General features: G+C 36.4%; 4 protein-coding genes across 4 annotated transcripts; all 4 read left to right on the forward strand.

Annotated features, from left to right (window-relative positions):
- The first annotated feature begins 1,676 nt into the window (after window positions 1-1,676).
- LOC112567580 lies at window positions 1,677-5,175 on the forward strand. Its single transcript, XM_025244276.1, has 6 exons — window positions 1,677-1,839; window positions 2,284-2,637; window positions 2,870-3,000; window positions 3,505-3,691; window positions 4,669-4,793; window positions 5,167-5,175. Exons 1-6 carry the CDS (start codon window positions 1,677-1,679, stop codon window positions 5,173-5,175), a joined length of 969 nt encoding a protein of 322 aa, XP_025100061.1.
- A 33-nt stretch (window positions 5,176-5,208) lies between these two features.
- LOC112567581 lies at window positions 5,209-6,187 on the forward strand. The gene is made up of 3 exons (XM_025244277.1): window positions 5,209-5,586; window positions 5,942-6,132; window positions 6,167-6,187. Exons 1-3 carry the CDS (start codon window positions 5,346-5,348, stop codon window positions 6,185-6,187), a joined length of 453 nt encoding a protein of 150 aa, XP_025100062.1. The 5' UTR covers window positions 5,209-5,345.
- Window positions 6,173-7,503, forward strand: LOC112568961. Its single transcript, XM_025246549.1, has 4 exons — window positions 6,173-6,278; window positions 6,424-6,485; window positions 6,787-6,897; window positions 7,171-7,503. The coding sequence occupies exons 1-4, from the start codon at window positions 6,199-6,201 to the stop codon at window positions 7,221-7,223; spliced, it is 306 nt and encodes a 101-aa protein (XP_025102334.1). The 5' UTR covers window positions 6,173-6,198; the 3' UTR covers window positions 7,224-7,503.
- Window positions 7,504-15,993: 8,490 nt separating this feature from the next.
- LOC112569271 lies at window positions 15,994-18,911 on the forward strand. Its single transcript, XM_025247011.1, has 5 exons — window positions 15,994-16,127; window positions 16,439-16,478; window positions 17,253-17,314; window positions 17,824-17,940; window positions 18,558-18,911. The coding sequence occupies exons 1-5, from the start codon at window positions 16,091-16,093 to the stop codon at window positions 18,608-18,610; spliced, it is 309 nt and encodes a 102-aa protein (XP_025102796.1). The 5' UTR covers window positions 15,994-16,090; the 3' UTR covers window positions 18,611-18,911.
- Window positions 18,912-19,183: the final 272 nt, after the last annotated feature.

Raw genomic sequence — 19,183 nt, forward strand, 5'->3', positions numbered from 1 at the left:
TCTTTGCAGGCTATAAGCCTGTTGTCAGTGAATACCAGCCAAATCAAATCAAATCAAACTTTATTGTCTGTCCGAGGAGGTCCAAGACAGAAATGTTTCTTTTGCTTACAAGCCCAACCACATGTACAAACATAATATGAGAATAACCAACATAATATGAGCATAGTAAACATAGTATGAGCATCACATGACATAATTGCCGGACATAACCATACAAGACATTCAACACACACGCATACCTACACATTTTCTCACATACATGCGAACCTCCTAAGAAGGATGCCAGGTGGTATGGTAGCCGTACGAGACATTGTGACTTTTATACAGGATGCAGATGGCTTCTGGCACGAGAGATCTCTGGTAGATAGTTTTTCGCTCACCTGACACTTTGTAGCGCCTGCCCAAGAGCAACAGCTAAAATTTGGGATGGAGAGGATGTGATGTTATGTGCCATCTTTCTGACTGCATGAAGATACAAGCCAAAAATGGCAGCTGTGGTTTACCAATAATTTTATTTGCCCGGTGGATGACTCTGGCCAGCCTTGCCTTGTCTTTGACGAGGAGGTGACCATAGCAGGTGGCGATGTTAAATGTAAGGATGCTCTACACAAGAGACCTGTACACAGCCTCCAGCTCCCAGGAGCTGACACGTAAGCTGCGGAGTTTTCTCAAAAGGTACAGTCTTTGCTTTACCTGTCTGTACACTTGGTTCACATGATCCCTAAAGAATAGTCTTCCATCTATCACAGTACCAAAGTACTTAAAACTAGAGGACAAAACGTTAAAAAAAAACAAACTTGCTGAGTCACACAAATAGGTAAGTACATTACAATGTGTTTATTTACATTATAAACACATGCAAACTAATTCCATCCTACTCTACACATACCTAACTCCTATACCGCTAACACCTATCGTCTACGTCTTTCAATGTCTAATTCTACTTACGTTAATAAGTTACTGATAACCGAGGAAAGAAAAAAGAAATTTCCTGGTACGTGAGCCACTATACAGCTGAGCAAAACACACTTGCAGTGGTACTTTCTCTCACACTAGTAGGTGAACTAGTAGGTGAACCAGTAGGTGGTATGTCCTCATACGTGAACTACGTGTCAACGACCAGATGCAAAGGTATTTCTCCCGCGCTCGAAATAATTAGAAAGGGAAGGGTTGACTCCTTTCGCGCTGTTGTTGATTTTGGAATGAAAGCTGAGGTAAACCGGGTGCAGGTACTGCATTTATATATATATATGAAAAAAAACCTTCAGTTCTAGGTCACCCGCTCCAGGTCTTGTTATCGCGGCTACCCAGGGGAAGAGGGTGGAGGGTGGAGGGAACAAAGCACCGTCAGTGGAAAACCTCACCCCATACAATGGCCTTCCGCTACTCTATTATTTTGTGTGTACAGTATTTATATATTTTAACAAGTGCTTTGAGTTAACCTTTAATGGTAGGATAAAACACTCTATATACCAACTTTGTTGTTATTATTATATTATCTTTAAATGATTGTAATAACAATAAGAAGTCATATCCATGAGAGAAAAGCCAAGCTAACAGGCAAAAATGCTCGCTGGCAGCAAACGTTCACTCACGCAGGTTTCGATGACGTCACATAGTAATCTACAGTCGTTTGCCAGGCCAGGTAAAGATTTACTTCCTTCTTCGTGTCAGCAATGAGGTATGTGGTATTTACACACAACAGCAATGTCATTCGACAGCCAGCAACCACATTCTCACGAAAACCATGTGAGCAGTTAATGTGTACACCAATAAACATGGCGCACAACGTGTTAAATACTTTCAGTTTGATCCTCACTTTCGTAGTTCAAGGCGTGGGTAAGTGTTTATTTACTAGTTGCATAGTAGTTTTGCAGAGCAGACATATCTCAGTTCTCCCTAAGGTCGGCCAGGTAGCGCTGCGGTTAACCCTGTCACCAATACAGTGAAGGTTGGTTGACATGGGTTCAGTTCTCGACTCGGGCTCATTGTTCTTTCTCAGCATGAGGCATCTGTTTATGGGACTGGCTGCCTAGCCGTGATATAACCTTAGTTGCTAGCTGTGCATAAAACACCAATCACCTCTCAACCTTCTACACCACATTATATGTGTGAGTGTGCCAGAGAATCTATATAGTTTGAATGTTTATCGTAAAGAAATTGCTGTTTATTTTAATTTTTGAATTAAAAGAATAAGTCACATACACAATAGAACAGAATGTTTTTAAATGCACGATTACATTAGATAAAGATATAAATTAACATAAAAATTCTGTTTTCCAGCAGTGAACCTGGTGGGGTGTGGACTTGATAAGCCGCTGGTAGTGCAAGAAAACACTCAGAACTATACCATTGTCTGTGAAGATATTCGCAGTGATAATGATGTTCGTTGGGTTTTGACGAGGACAGTCGCAAACCGCACTGGGAGCAATGTTGGTTACTGTACTGGAGATTCTTCAGTCTGCGCAGGGGGAAACCCTCTCTTTTCATTCTCACGCCCCCGCAGAAATATCTCCATAGTACAGATTGCGAAGGTTGACAGATCAATGTTTGGTATGGCTAATGTTACCTGTAGTGGGATTTCGCAAACAGGAGAACTGGTTGTGATCAACAGCAGCTGCAATATTGATATAATTTGTAAGTATTTAATTTTATACATGTTGTTGTGTGCGTATGTGTGTACAACATTTTTGATTTTTCATACTTGGAAAAAATTTTCATTTTTATCACTGATTGTGTAGTGGCCCAGCCATTGAAAACCATGTCTGCTTTATACAAGTAAATATATTAATCTTATATATATATATACATATTTAATTTAAGTGTTCTATGTTTGATGTTTATAGGTTGATCTGTCTTATATTTTCAGATATTTCCGAAAACATATCATGCAAGACTGAATTTATGAAAGACACCTGGACTGTGTTCGGTCATTGTGATATTTATAAAACCAGTTCATCACATAATAGATACAGGTGTACCTGGATTGAGATAAATGAGGTGATAAAAAAATATTCAGATGATTTAGTTGATAGTGGAGTGTCCAGTCAGTTGTTTCTATAGGAGGGATTTTTGTTAGTAGTTTAGAGAAGGCATGTCCATAGTTGATACCTTTCCGTGCTGTTTGGTCTTCTAGTAGAACTAAACCACAAACTGAAAGCAAGCAGAACTGACAACTTTGAATAACAATCTTCAGTTATTTTCCAAGCATAAATTCTGACTGAATGTTTACAAAGACATTTATTGATAGATGACACTTCTTGGTGAAGTCTATGGCAACTAACTGATTTTAAAAGCAAAAAAGGCACACAAAAAACTGGTGCATTGTGAAACATAAGTCTGTCAAGAGGAAAATTTCAGTGCAATGTACTAAATTTGCATATTTTGACAACTTTGTGAAGAAAAATGTAGCAAACATGTACAGAATACTACGGTACGAAACCCTTTCCAAAAAAACAAGTATACGAAATATCTATTTTAATTTGATTTTTCCTTTGATTCCAGTCGTTTAGAGAATCAGTCGTTATTGCAAACACACCAATGACAGTCGTACCTTTTGCTGGAACATATGTCAACGGATCCTGTAATTTCACCAGTCACCTACCACCCGCCGGTCTGTATACATACCACGTGACTGTTATTCCTGGGGAAGTAACAGTCAATGCGAGCTTTATTGGCAGTAATGAAATACGTAAGTGTTTCATGTAAACATAACAGTGTCTGCTTGAAGCATTTTCAATATTGAAAGACTCAATGACTTTTATACAGCTGTAAAAAGCAACATTGAATCACTAACTTAATTTCAACAGAAGAAGGACTAAACATTTATCATGTATAATTTTAATGCAGATAAACTACTTTTAGTGATAAATGATGTCAGAATAAAACTCTCATTATTATATATTCTTTTAGAGTCTTATTATCAGTCTGTTTCTTTCATACATACGACAGACACCTTTGATTTTGAATTGAAAAGAATGGCTGAAAAGAAAATTAAATCTTAGTCACTGAAGAAAACATAAACATTGATATAATTTAACTTTCCGATCCTATTTTAGTGAACAAAATAATATGATTTATTCCACAAGGGTGAAATATTTATCGTACTTTTGCATGTTTTAAAAATAACAGTGTAATTTACTATCTAATTATCTAGCAAGGTAAGATTAATGCATACATAAATGTTACTAGGAAAGTATACTCTAAAATCCTATTTTCTGCTTACCCCATATTTGCATCCGTACATGTTCCCTGCGTAGACAATTATGCTGTTTCGATGACACCTTTTATTAATGAAGTTTATATCTTTTTTCATATTATTGACAAAAAAGGTCGCCCCTCAAGCACACCTTACCACAACTGTCCACAGTATATATCGAAGAGCAAAGGCGTTACCTGCGAGTGTTTTGTTGATGACCTGGGCAGCCCACCTGGTGTAGTCCTGTGGAATACAACTCGATCCCCAGAACTTCGTTTGACAGACTCACAGGTTATACACAATATGTCGCATGTCTGTCAGCTTTTGTGGAACAACACCTTTGTCCGGTCTGTGGAATATGTCGTCAATATTGTAGGTAAGTCGGCGCTTTCATTACCGCACTGTCCTCTTGTAATTGTTTCTATCTCTCCATTTTGCTAAAATGATTGTATGTATATTGTTTCTCGCAGATTCTCCTAGAGTGTTGACATTCAACATGAATAATATTGGCAGCAAAACAGTGAATGTTGATGAGAACGCTCACGTGGAGATGAGATGCAATTCTGATGGAAAGCCAACTCCGAAAATTCAACTCGTAAATGTATCAAACCCTTTTAATTTGCTTAACCAGAGCCACACACAGGAAGTCAGTTACTTTATAACTCAAGCTCCGTGTGAAGCCTCTGGAGTTTACAGATGTGATGTCAACAACAGCATCGGACAGGATAGTCAGAGTTGTACACTACTTGTGTCCTGTAAGTGCATTGTGGGTAAAATCCAAATTTTCACGTGTTTTAAACTTTTTAAGTTGCAAGATGCGCAGGTAGTGCATGATAAAAATAGATTTTTATGTTTTGTAGTAGTAAGAAAATTGACAATACTATTTTCTGTTACAATAAAATTAAAAATGTGTTTAAACATTTTAAGCACATGTATTTAAATCTGTAAACCACATATTTCCCTTGAAGTACAACTAATTGTATACTACTAGTTTTAGTTTTGGTGTGCGGATCGTATTTTGGAAGAGATCAAAATTTCTAAATTATGTCACAGCCTTCGTTTTACAGGTGCCCCAAAGAAAGCCAATATCGATGGGAATCCTCCGACTCTAAATGTAACAAATGGTTCAGGTGTGCTAACAGTTAACATGACGGCTTACCCCCAACCACAGATTAAAACATCAGTCTATCTGGGCACAGACGACAGTTCTGATGGACACCAAGTAAAAGAAAACAGTGTTTATGCTGCCTGTTCCACCACTCTACTGTCCCCAGCTATAGTCACCTGTAATGTCATCGTCATCAACATGACACACGATGACGAGGGTTTCTACAGAATCGTCTTCAGCAACAGTTTAGGAGACCTGCCTTTCACATTCTTTGTCAAAGGTAATTGTGGCCGGGGGAGCAATTTACAAACAAACAACTTTATGATGCAGTAGTCGCAAGATTCTTTATAAAGGTGGGCGACTTTAATGACTTAGTTTTAAATGTAAAATCATACACACGATCTCATATAAATTTGATTGCTTTTAATCCTACTTCTCATAAACTAAGCACACTGGCAATAATATTAACTTATTTTAAATTTAATTTCTGTATGCTTTTGATATAGTAATGAGTTTATTATTTTTATTGTGCTAAAATAAAAATACGTTTCTTCTAAACAAATCGAAAGTTAAGAAATAGCAAGAAAAGAAAAAAAAAACAAATGATTTTTGGAGATTTTCATGGACCTATACAGTGTCAGAGAATGACCAGCAGGCCGAGGTGACCACAAAGACAGAAGCGAAAATCGCTGGAGTCGTCGTGCTGGCTGTGATGTTGTCGGTTGTCGTTGTGTTGAATCTTGTTGCTGTCATCTGGGTATGGCGACGTGGGTGGACTTTACCGTGTACTGGTAACGAAATGGTCTGCTTTCCACAACTTTTGTGTGTGTGTGTGTGTGAATGCATATACATAGTTGCAGCTCAGAAAGACACAAATGTAAGTCACAAGGGCATGTATAAACATCTTTTAATAATATATTTTAAAATTGCAGATGTAACTAATCAAAGGAGCACGCCCCAGAACCAAAGTAGGTAAGTAGTGTTAAGGGGTATGAAGTTGGTTTACAAAAGTTTACAAATGCTTCACAATTAAATAATATTTATACATGAACTCTGTATTTAGTTTAAAATATTTTTAGTTATTGAGAATCACATTGATAGTTTTGTATACTTTCAGTGGTGACACCGCAGAACATTACTTGACTCCAGTGACAACAAACAAGTTAAGCACGACACAAGGTAAACTTTTTTCGTACTTTACCTTTATTTTATCTCTGTAGACAAAGATACAGTTTACTAGAATATGTTCAAAGTACTGAACATGTTTAATATTTGATTTCAATATCAACGCTAGTTCTGCTGACTGCATAAGTTGGATGCTTAGTTTATATAAAGAGATTTTCTCACCTGATGATTTCGCACTTTAGTGTAAGGTGAAATATAAGGTATGCTCTGAGATGTTTCAATAAAGCAGTCTTCATAACGACCTCACTTAATAATAAAGAAAACAGAAATATTTGAGCCAATAATTCTGTTGTAGGAAGAGCGACTCCGCTTTATGATGCATTACAGATGAAAGATGTAGGAATGCAATCACTCTATGAAGGAATACGGCAAGAGCACAAGGGCTCGGAAATATCTTCTAATAAAGGTAGGACCAATATGATTGTGAAGTAGGATTGATTTAATCGTTTATGTATTGAAATACTTTATGAGTATTATATCCACCTGTTCCTTAGCGACCTTTGAAGTACTACGCTAAGGAAATAACATTATATATATTACTTGCTGCTTGTATGTCCTTGTAAGAAAACTATAGCGTCTACTTAAAAGTTTCATTGACATGCTTTACATAAATAAAATAAAGAAAAATATTTCACCAAGATATAGACTTAAAAAATGTGTTATCTCAATGTGGTTTCAGATTTGAGCGGCAATATGCGGAGGACAAGAAACGAACCAATATATGTGAACTAAGGAGGTGCAGTTGTCGTCGAAGTTCTCCGAGGGCTTTGTAAAGATTTTATGCATATTACAAAGATTTTCACTAACCCTAAAACATGTAAAATATCAGATTTTTATGAACAATTAACTTAACAATTGTTCAACGGTGTACCCAAATAAATTATAAACTGAAGGGTGAAGAAAGACTATATGGACCATTTTATCAGTGAAGGCAGCATCGTATGGGTCTAGAAATATTGTTGCAACATCGTCTCGATATGTACTAAAGAATCACAATTAAATTATTCACATGAAACCTATTGAGGTGAGTCTCCCTCGTTGTTTTGTCTGTTTTGAATGCAAGTTTTGGATTGAATTATTAGTTAGCCAATATAAAATTAGTGAAACTGAATATTGTTAGATTATTGAGATGTTATTGTCTGTCCAGTTGTTTCGGCTTTTTTGGCTTTATTTGTCTTAGGATGTTGGGCCGAATCTTACTCAAGTTACTCTATCTCGCTTGTCGATATTAGAATAAGTCTCTGGGCCCAACATCGTGGAAAAAGAACTAATTAGCAACAGATGTAAAAATATCGCAGGAGTTTTGTTAATTTAGTTAATCCGTACTTGACTAAGCTATATCTATCATCCGTCAATGTTTTCATATTCATTGAAAAGGAAGGATAGTTAAATGACAGATTCGTTCACTGCGTGTAAGTAAACAGCCTGCAAATTCTAATGAACTTTAGCACTTCATGATAAAATGAAATGATCTTTTTATCTGAAGTCCTTTTTTTGGAGAGAGGTAAAAGATGATTAAAAAAATCTTTCTACCTTTACAAGTGAGACATGGAATAAGGAATATGCTACTTAATAATATAAAAGATAGTAAGCAAAAACATGCTGCAGATTTATCGACGAGTTTACAGTACAGAAGACTGAGCACTGGGTATGTACCCGATTCAAATGTAGGACATGACACTTTGCCAAGGATTGCAACACACCTTGTGTTACTTCCTCCTTTGAGTGCAGCACTTCAGTCTATCCAGTGCTTCCTTTAACTTTATTGCCTCAAGGGTCTACCTGGTACTTTACACGACGGTAGTAGATTGATATCGCATTCCAACAGAGTACACAGGGCAGACATTTACATTTACACTGAACGGACATTATCTGTGTGTGCGTGTGTGTATAAAGTGTCGTCTGCAACACCTGTACATGTAATAAACCAGAAACAATGAAGAATGGACACGTGATGTGCTGCTTGTTTCTTGTATTTTTAAGTTCAGCTAAAGGTAAGATAATGGCACAGTTCATATCACATCTCATGTGTAACGTGCAATAAGAGCATTCAAATAGGAATAAACCATCGCTAACGTTTGTCTTTGAACTCATTATTCTTTTTAATTAATCATATTCACTCTTAGAATAGATTTACTTTTATATTCTTTAAGAAAGACATTATGATACCATGTATACAGAGTTCTGGTAATTTGATAAACAGTGAAAGCTGAATTGAAAACTGTGAGGGAATTCTGAAGTTTATTTTAGCTTTGTTATAAAAAATTTCTCCTTAAGGGGAGACAAGAACTCCTGAGGAAGGCATGGATACCGGATGGGTTGTTTCCCTTCTGCTAGACACTAACCGAGGCTAGGCTCGCTCATCTCGACTATGACGTTTAAACCACGTAGGTCATCGTTGATGAAGCTCTCCACAATATTTAGTTCCCTAATAACTGTTTATACTTTACTTTTCGTGGTTAACATGCTAAGATCTTTTAATGCTGCTACACAGGAAAAAAGTCAACAGATTAGTTAAAAATTCACAGACTTTAGAAATATTACTTTTTTATGGATCCTGTCTTTATTACACAGTGTCAACTCGCTTCGCTACAGACCTCGTTGGGTGTTGACTGCGAGATGTAGCACCAATTTCTTATTATACCTATTAAACTACACTACTACTATACCTATTATACTACACTACCCTTTTTGGAATACTGAAAGAAAACTTGAGTAAGATCTCTTAGCTCCCTGGTAGCAGTTGCACATTTAGACCGCTAAAAGAAAAATACCCACTAAATTAAAAAAAAAAAAAGGAATCCTATTTAATTCCTGACAAAACGCAAATTCAGAGCCAAGCATTGAGTTTGCTGAAAAAGGGTATTTAAAAGAAATAATATTTATTATTAAACTGGAAAAAGAAATGAGAATTTTCTATATATGCATTTTCTTCTTTTAAGCCATAATTTAAAATTTTATCTCAAAGAGAGTTGATTATTGGAAATAAAATTTAAGTTTTCCTTTACATTTATCAGAAATGGGTAGTTTTAAGCACCTAGCTAATATATATTTTTTTTTATTAAAATCTTGTTCCGCAGCCCTAACCTCATTGTGCGACACTGCAGATGATTACTGGGAAATACAAGAGGGTAAACAGGACAACACCTTCCCCTGCACGGGTCTGTCACCACAGTCCACAGTGCAGTGGTTCCTCCAGGATCCTTCTTTGCCTAATGGTTTCACTCAAGTTGGCTCATGTCCGCCTCTTTTATCAAATGGCTCTCAACCTGTTTGTGAAATGAAGATAAATCCTAGTTTTAAACCCAGCAGAATCTCCAGTGACACAAGTGTAATGGTTGTGAACACTACCGCAACAACAGCTACAGTGTTGTTTGAATACGAGCGCCTCACCTGTACCGAGCTTGAGTCATCTGTCACTAGGGCTGAATGTCGCTTGGACTACATCTGTAAGACTTTGTTTTCAGTGGATTTACTGTCTAACGCTGTGCATAAACTATACATCTCAACTTTTGGCAAAGCTTCTGCTGTAAGAAGATGAATTATTAGCCACTGATTTTTCAACACACAATCGTATATATAATTAGAAGAAAGAAACGGAAATGTTGAGCTATATGACTGCCTTGAATTATTTCTACATCTCTATATAAGTGTTACAATTATTTACATGCTATATGTTGTATGTTGTAACACATTTCTCAATTTTAAATAATGGATTTGGTAAAAACATAAAATTAATCAGATTGTTATAAGAATGTAAACATATGAACACATCTATCGTGATGTAAATGTTTACATAACCATTAGCTTTTCTACAAATAAATCTAATAAAAACTTTTTTTTATTTGTTTACTGAAGAGCTTTCTCCACTTCCTATTTTTAGATTCGAGTGAAAATGTAACATGTACAGTTCAATTCAGAAACGAAACATGGACTGTGTTTGGACAGTGCGAGGTTAAAAAAACACGTTCAACACGGGGCAGGTACAGGTGTGAGTGGATGTTGGCAAAACAGGTAACTAGCAGTAACTCGTGATTTTCATAAACTATTACAAATCTTTAAGTCTTTAGCATTGCTGCTAATTAAAGACACTCCCTGAAACCAATTATTAGACTATGTATTACCACGTCACGTGAATTATTTTTACCCAAACATAATTAATCCGTTTGAAAATCGATGAAGTTGAAATAGCAAAAGATGAATGGGTAATGGAGGATTTGTTTCTTCAACTATTGTCAGAGGGATTATTTATCCACATAGATGCAAACTTCCCTTGGCTAAAATGTCTAATAGGTAAAGCGGGACGATTAAAGCCTGTCACTAAAAAATCCGACCTTAAGCTATATAGAAAATAAGAATACAGATTAAGCTACAAGTTCTCTCTATTTCTATAGGTAAATAATAGCAGTCATCACAAAGTCATATATATCTATAACACAACCATGTTGAAAGTTTTGGTAACAAAGTGTTTCCCATCTTGAATTTGCGATTATAAGACAAGAAGAGTGGCACTATATAAAAAAATGTTAACTAACGATGAATTGAATTTAAAGAACAGGTATTATACCAACAATTTCTACATTACCAATCAATACTTATTTTTATTTTCAGTCATCAATCCTTATCGCCAACGTTTCAATGACAGTCGTTCCTTCTGTCGGGAAATACTTCAATGGATCGTGTAACTTCACCAGTTACCTGCCACCTGACGGTCAGTACACGTACCGTGTGACTGTTGTTCCTGGCGAAGTGACAGTGAATGCAACCTTTGTTGGAAACAATACAATACGTGAGTAATTCATATTAATTTACCATTGACATGGTCAGCAAACTGACATCCATGGGATTACTTTTAACTTAATGTGTTTTAAATGAAACTTGATAAAGATTCAAAATACACTCTTATTTTTAAGGTTCATCAGCTAAATGGTATCCATCTTATTTATTCTTATTTTGTCCTAAAATATTATTATTATCAGTTATTTTTTCGACAGAGGTGTAAATCACTGGTCTTTGAGCTGCATTTTGTTATTTATTGTATGAGTTTTTAAAAAAGTAATAACGAAACATGTATAGGCAATGTAAGAAAGATGTAAAAATTTTTACCAAATTATTGCTTTGTCAGGTCGTCCCTCCAGCACACCTGTCCACAACTGTCCACAGTATGTACCTGAAGGCGGTAACCTCACCTGTACCTGTTCTGTCAGTGACCTGGGCAGCCCTCCAGGTGCACTGCAATGGAATTATTCTCAGTCAACACAACTGCGTCTTGCAGGCCTACAGGCGGGGTATTCTGAGACACATGTGTGTCAGCTGTTGTGGAACGACACAGTTGTGCAGTCAGTGGAATACAAGGTAAATGTTGCATGTAAGTGGAAATTTATTTACTTGTACGATTATTTCGTCCCACATATTCGCGCGGGCGTGATAAAGGCCCTCGAAGATGTTTAAATAATATTGGTATCATTCATTAGAAACAGTTGATGTTTCATACAGGTTGAAGCGAGTCTTTGTTGGTATGTAATGAAATTGATGATGATGAGAATTTTAACATTAACTGCGAATTTTAACATTACCTTCTTTATTTCACACACAGCTTAATAAACATTTTAATAAAATGGACGTATAATTTGTATGGATGTGTCTTTTTATTGTGCTGCTAAATCACATGTGTTTTAAATCAATATTTGTATTTCATTCTGTTTCATGATAACAATGTTTTTATTTTCAGTTGGGCCAAATAATGTTACAGCAGCAGTGATTGGCCCCCAACCGCTTGATACAAATGGACTGCAGAGTATAAACATCACCTGTTCAGTGTCTGGGTCAAACCCACCCGCCAACATCACCTGGGTCAGATCACGTGACCAAAGTATTGTGTGTAACAGTCCGATGTGTGTTTTCACTCCCAAACCTCCAGATGATGATGGGATCAGTCTTGAATGTCGGGCCAGGAATTCTATCACAAACAAAACAAGTTCAAACAGTATGACAGTGACACTTAATTGTGAGCACTCTTCAAAATTAGGATAAGAAATACAATCTGTTGATGATTCTGATTTTCGTCTTATGATTATTAGTATGGTTAGCATATCAATGATATACTGCTATTTCGTTCCTCTTCATCGACAATAAATAAAGAGTACTTCATTGTAGAATGATTTTTCGTGATGCGTGATACAGATGCTGACACTGAGGTTGTTTGCAGATCCTCCCACCTTATCACCGGCGATCACAGCAAATCCAGAACTGCCCGACACCCAGCCTGTCTATCAGGGGGACAACATGACATTGAGGTGCACTGTCAGTGGAGGTAAACCTGTCAATGCCACTGTCATAATGTTTACCTGTCCTGGCAAGACTGACACGTCTGTGGTCAGCATGGACACATCCAGCATCACCAGCAGCTTGATGTTCCTCCCTGTCTCTTCTGACAACCATGGACCTTGTGTTTGTACTGCCAGGTGGAAGAAGACTGACTGGTACAACCAGACAGTTAGCTGGAATATCAACGTTTACAGTAAGTTGTGGTTTTGTGTGTCGTGTTTACTTGTGTTTGTGTTTTTAGTATGAGGTTTTATTTTTAAGGAGATTCAAGTGAGATAAAAATGCACATGTTCGCAGCACTTTTCTAGTGAAAGAATTCTATGGCTTTTTTTTTTACTCTACAAAGATTTATAATGACCCTTACAATAAGTCTTTATGGTGTCATTGAGATCCACTTTATGCTGTGGAGTTTATTTTATTCGATTTACCAGTTTAAGACATATCTTCGAACAAGAGAGCGAAGTGATGCGCTATTTTTATTTATATAGAAATGCTTAAACATATCTGATGATTTTGATGGTTGAATTGAAATGGAAATGAAAAATGGAAGTTAAAAGTTTCTTGAGGTTTTGAATCCAAAATTAGACGAGAATAAGTAACATCAATACACATTTTAGATAAATCACTTGCATTCCAGCTCCTCCGTCTATTCCTGTGATTATCCCACTCGGTGATACAACAGGAGGACCTATGTATCCTTTCATGGCGGGTACCTCGGGTATCTTGAGATGTAAGAGTAATCAGACAGGTCGACCGGAAGCTACATACAGCTGGCCTGTTCCTGCTACTGGTCAGACCTCAGGGAGTAACCTGACTTTCTACAATCTGTCAAGAGAAGATAACGAGAGAACAGTGAAGTGCAGGGCCAGCAACAATTACACAGAAAACAGGCGGCCTGTTGATGATGCTACTCTTGTCCTACAGGTCTACTGTGAGTTTCCTATTAGTTTTCTAATCTTATTATGTGTTGTACATGTAGTTACCTCTACACAAAAATGCGTAGTTGCATATGCATAAGCGCATGCAAATGAAAAAAAACATTGCAGCGGAGCTTTTCTCCATTACCTGACTCTGGAATAGTTACTTTGCTAATTTCTATGAAGTTTTGGGAATCACATAATGAAGTAAGCGTGGAACTCGTTTGGAGAAAGAATTCAATGTTAATCAGTTTTAAGATGAATTTTCCTTTCTAGAGAGGTATAGACAGATATTACTCATTGCTTTAAGAAGCACTGAGCGGTGTTTTCAATGGATGTACATATTTCTATAGCCATGTCCCATTTCTGATAATATCTGCCAAATTGTGCAATGCATGTTCTTTTCCATTTCTGTAGATGAGCCTGTAGTCAGCTTCACACCATTCCCTGATGGAAATGATTGTATACAGGGTTCTAGTGTGTCTGGCTACAAACAATGTGTTGTTGCTGAGGGTCAGAGGGTTCACATCAACTGTACCGCAGACAGCAATCCACCTCCTTCATCATTCAAGTGGCTGACTCATGGAGATGTCTTCTCCTACACCAGTGAGCTGATGATCACATCTGCTAACTACACCATCCACAACGGTGACTACAACTGTACTGTGATCACAAAACAGGAAAACATGGACAGCCGCCTGCCTTTGACATCATCTGCTGTACTGACTGTTGTTGTTGGTTGTAAGTATATATTCAAAATTTATACTAATATATTTTTCTTACATTCACAGTAAGCAAACAGTAAGAAATCATATATTTTCTTAATATATCACTGTCCGTGATTTCTTTTGTCTTCCAGACCCTCCCAATGTTTTGAACTTTAAAATAAACAACGTGGACAATATGGCTGTAAATGTTCAGGAAAATTCCACTGTGGAAATGAAGTGCCTTTGTAATGTCAGCCCGTCTCCAAGCATTCGACTTATAAATGCAACGGGACCTGAACAGCTTCTAAACCAGAGTATAAGTGTGTCTGATGATGAACATCAAAGGGAGGTCGGCTTCAGGATAGAGCAGATTCCCTGTGAGGCCTCAGGTGTCTACAGATGTGATGTCAACAACAGTCTTGGACAGAACAGTCAGAGTCGCACGTTACTTGTGTATTGTAAGTTTTACTGGCTTTGAGACAATTTACACTTCTCAAAAAAATGTTAGGGCTACATCTGGAAAAAAAACTTTTACAAAATTAGTAAGCTGTTTACAGGAAATCTGCACCAAAAAAAATACGTTCAAAATGATCATGACATATGCACTCTAATCTATAATCATGAAGCAGCTTATTCCTTACATAGCAAGGCAGTAAAATTGTCTATAAAATTAAGTTTCTTTTGTGATTTTCAAATTTATTGGCGCATATTTTCTATTTTTACTGACAGGTGCTCCCAGAAATGCTGATTTTGATGGAAGTCCACCAACAGTCGTTTCGATAAATAGTAAAGGACATTTCAGTTTTAAATTGACTGCTTACCCCACACCAGTGGTCCAAAAATTAATTTATCTTGGCACTAATGAGAGTTATGATGGACATCTCGTGAAAGAGAACAGTATTTCTGTGGAATGTTCTGGAAGCTGGTTGGCTCCTGCTACAGTCATCTGCAGTATCAGAGTTGTCAACATAACACACCAAGATGAAGGTTTCTACAAAGTTGATTTAAGTAACAGTGTGGGAGAAATGTCTTTCATCTTCTCTGTCAAACGTAAGCGATATTTAAATAATAATGAGCTGTTGTTCATATGTTTTAGTATTGTCATATAAGGTTGATACGCTGGGTTGATAACTTTGTCACGCCAACATTTAGAATCATTATGGCTACATGCTTTTCCTTAAAATGTTATGGGAATCGTTGGCTCAGGAAAAAAATAACAGAATAGTTTATTGAACTCTGTATGTACATGTATGTTAGAAAAAACATTTGTTTGCACCAGTTCATTTGTTTTCTAGGTTAATAGCATATTTAGAAAGAAGTAAATATTAAAGATATATGAATATATAACAGACGTATTTCGGATTTGGGTTACAGTTATGATTAGCCTTCATTAACATAGTAGATGACAACATGAAAATTTAAGATTATTCGAAAGGTTTGCACTCATAAAGACACTCGAGCATCGTCAGACGAAAAATGAAACTAAAATGAAACTTACAGTGTTGGTCTGTTGACAGAAGCGGCTTTAGAAGAGGGTCAGCCAACAACAACAGCAACAACCACAAAGACAGACGACAAAGCAATAATCGCCGGACTGGCCGTGGTGTTGGCAGTTGTCGTTGTTGTTATTATCGCTTTTGTCGTCTGGATGTGGCGACGGGGATGGATGCTACCTTGTGCTAGAGGTAAACAGTTTTATGTTTCTCTGTTTATCTGAATATGTAGCAGGTACAATTCATAGCGTGATTGATGTCAATTAGAATAACGGGGAATATTTAGTGAAAATCTGCTGAATTTTAGCTACAGTCTAACCAAGTTCTTTAGGGTGAACTTGCCTGCGTGCATGGACATGTTTGTGTGTATGTGCGTCTATATGTGTGAGTTCTAGCCTGTAGATGTGTGTGACTATCAAATTTATACCAAGAAATACAGGCATGGAGAGGCTTAAAGTCAAATATTGCTCCAGATGACAAGAGGCATTTGTTTTGATTTACAGATGGTGTCAACGAAAGACGTCAACATCAAAATCAGATGAAGTAAGCATTTTCTCGCACGGGATGCTGGTGGATTTTGATTATTTTGTGCCTAGCACATTCATTTAGCATCTAGACAGGGAGATGAGCTTTACAAACTCAATTATTACTGCCACTGAGACATTTCATAGAAATATGTGAATAAAATACAGTGATACCTCGGTTCTCGAACGCCTTGACTTTCGACCAAATCGGTATTCGACCAGGAAATTCGAGAAAATTTTGTCTTGGAATTCGAACAAATATTTGGAACTCGAACATCCGAACGTCCGAGATGAGCCGAGTTGAGCCGAATGGCGTTCATTTCGGCCCAGTGCGCCTTGCTTGCGTCATCAGTGACAATAACCATCCCCCTTCCCTCCTCCCTCCACATTCATTCCCTCCTGCCATAAAGTTTGGTACAGGTACAGTAAATGAAACACAATTTACTGTACTGTACTGTACAGTACATTTTATTTTATTTTATTTAATAAATACACTTTTATTTCTTATTTCTTGTTGAGACTCATGTTTTTCTATATATTATATACAAATTAGGCCAGTAAATAGGCATTTTCTGGGGCTTGGAACGAATTAATCCAGTTTCCATTATTTCCTATGGGTTTCATTGCTTCGGTTCTCGAACAATTTGGTTCTCGACCGTCCTCCCGGAACGAATTATGTTCGAGAACCGAGGTATCACTGTATAAGTATAAAATAAAGAAGGAAACCAGATTAATTCTGTTGTACTGAACATTATTTAATCAAATAACAACACTTTTATTATCATTCTTTTAGTGGTGACTCGTCAGATCGACCCCTGTCTTCAGCGATTTCAAAAGCCTGCACATCAAGAGAAGGTAACATCATCAGATGTTGTATAATTTAATCGGACAAGATGAATGAATTTGATGCTTCATAATTTATGTTTTTCAATAAACAGTATTGACAGAAAGCATCGTATAAAGATTGGTTACTTACTTTCTTATATATAAATAAATTATGCAAGATAATAAAGCAAACACAATTATTTTTTTATTATATGGTCACTGTACATTGTTGCTTAATTAGTCTTTAATACATAAAGAGTGACATTGATCTAGCAAAGATTCTGAATAAGTAAAAACAACAATAACACAGATAAAATTTACAAATAAGTAAAACAATTTATATCTACATATTATTTATATATTTTTGTTTCGGAATAGTTACTACTATCCCAGTGTGCCGACTTTACATCTTTAATCCTTCTCATTGTTTTTTTTTTAAGAGGTACATTAAAATATTTCAGACAAAACATTCACAACTTTTTCAAAAGACCTAAGAAAACATATAGAATGAGAAAAGGCAGCTGTATTTATGTTTTCAGTCGTAGCACAAGAAACTTCGCTGTATGCCGGATTAAAAATGCAGGATGTAGGCAAGAGATCCCACTATGAAGAGATTCAGCGATACCAGAATGCACCGGCAATGTCGCCGTACGAAGGTATTACAAATATAATTTCCCTTCAAGTTTATTTATTGAATTATTTTCTATTTTGATAGTAGGGAACACCCATTTGAGGGAAGTTGAGAATTAAACAGCTACCTCTTACTAATTACAGTCTCGGCCACTCTGTCATTCACGCTGACATTGAGGGATTCACCTTTTGCTGGCACAGAATCTGTTCGTCTATCCTTCTTGTCGTTACTCTAGAGAACATAATACTCTTCGCACCTAAGAACGAGAACGAAACAGGGACAGCCCTAAAGGGACAGAAAAGCAAGAAAAAAAACAAACAAAAAAACAAAAAACAAAACAACAACAACACAAAAAACAAAACAAAACACAACAACAACAACACCGAAATGAACTAAGAAAGAATAAACAACAGTTCTAATGATGAATAAAAACAAATAAACAAAACAGAAAGAAGAACCAAATAAGAAAAATATCCTTAGGGAAGGGTGTGAAGAAGGACTAGCATGATGGGAAAGGGTCTTAGGAATGATGTTTACGGAAGAGGCACGTGTTTAGTACACGTTTAAATGACAAATAAACCATGTTTCTCATGTTGTCTTGTGTATAATGTTTTGACTAAAAATAACAATATTTTGTTTCAGTTGTGAGTGACACATCGGGCACAGATAAAGAAGAACACAGCTACGTTAACTAAGATGGAATGATTTATGTAAATTCTGCTTCTCAAGAAACATAATCGCTAATGAAACACTGTTTGATCTTCAAAAAGCAACTTTCTATAAATTTAGCAAAAACGTATATTTTCACCTTATTTCCTTATAAATGTCAACAGAAATAAAAAGAAGGGGGAAAAAAACTGAGTAAAACAATGATAAAGAGGATATATGTGTATTATACTGTGACTACTGTTGCACTACTATGAATTATAAGAAGTGTAGACTACTCGTTAGACTAGGAAATACGTTTTATACAAACATAAATGTATATCTTTAATATATATATATATTCAACCATTTCTCTTTGCCTTTTCTCTGTCCCTGCCTCTCTCTCTCTGTGTGTGTGTGTGTGTGTTCGTAAGTGAATGCGAATTAATGAAGGAAAAGCGAGAATCAATTTAACACCAATGTCTTTTAAATTGTTTACTGATAGCATTTTGTCAGTTTGATTGTTAAAGATTTGTCTCCCTTTTATGACTATATTGCTAAATGCTTAATTGAAATATGTTTTCATTCAGAATTTTTGTGCAATAAAGCTTGTGATTTTGTCT

The sequence above is a fragment of the Pomacea canaliculata genome, linkage group LG7, assembly GCF_003073045.1.
Source record: "Pomacea canaliculata isolate SZHN2017 linkage group LG7, ASM307304v1, whole genome shotgun sequence".
Taxonomy (NCBI): Eukaryota; Metazoa; Mollusca; class Gastropoda; order Architaenioglossa; family Ampullariidae; genus Pomacea; species Pomacea canaliculata.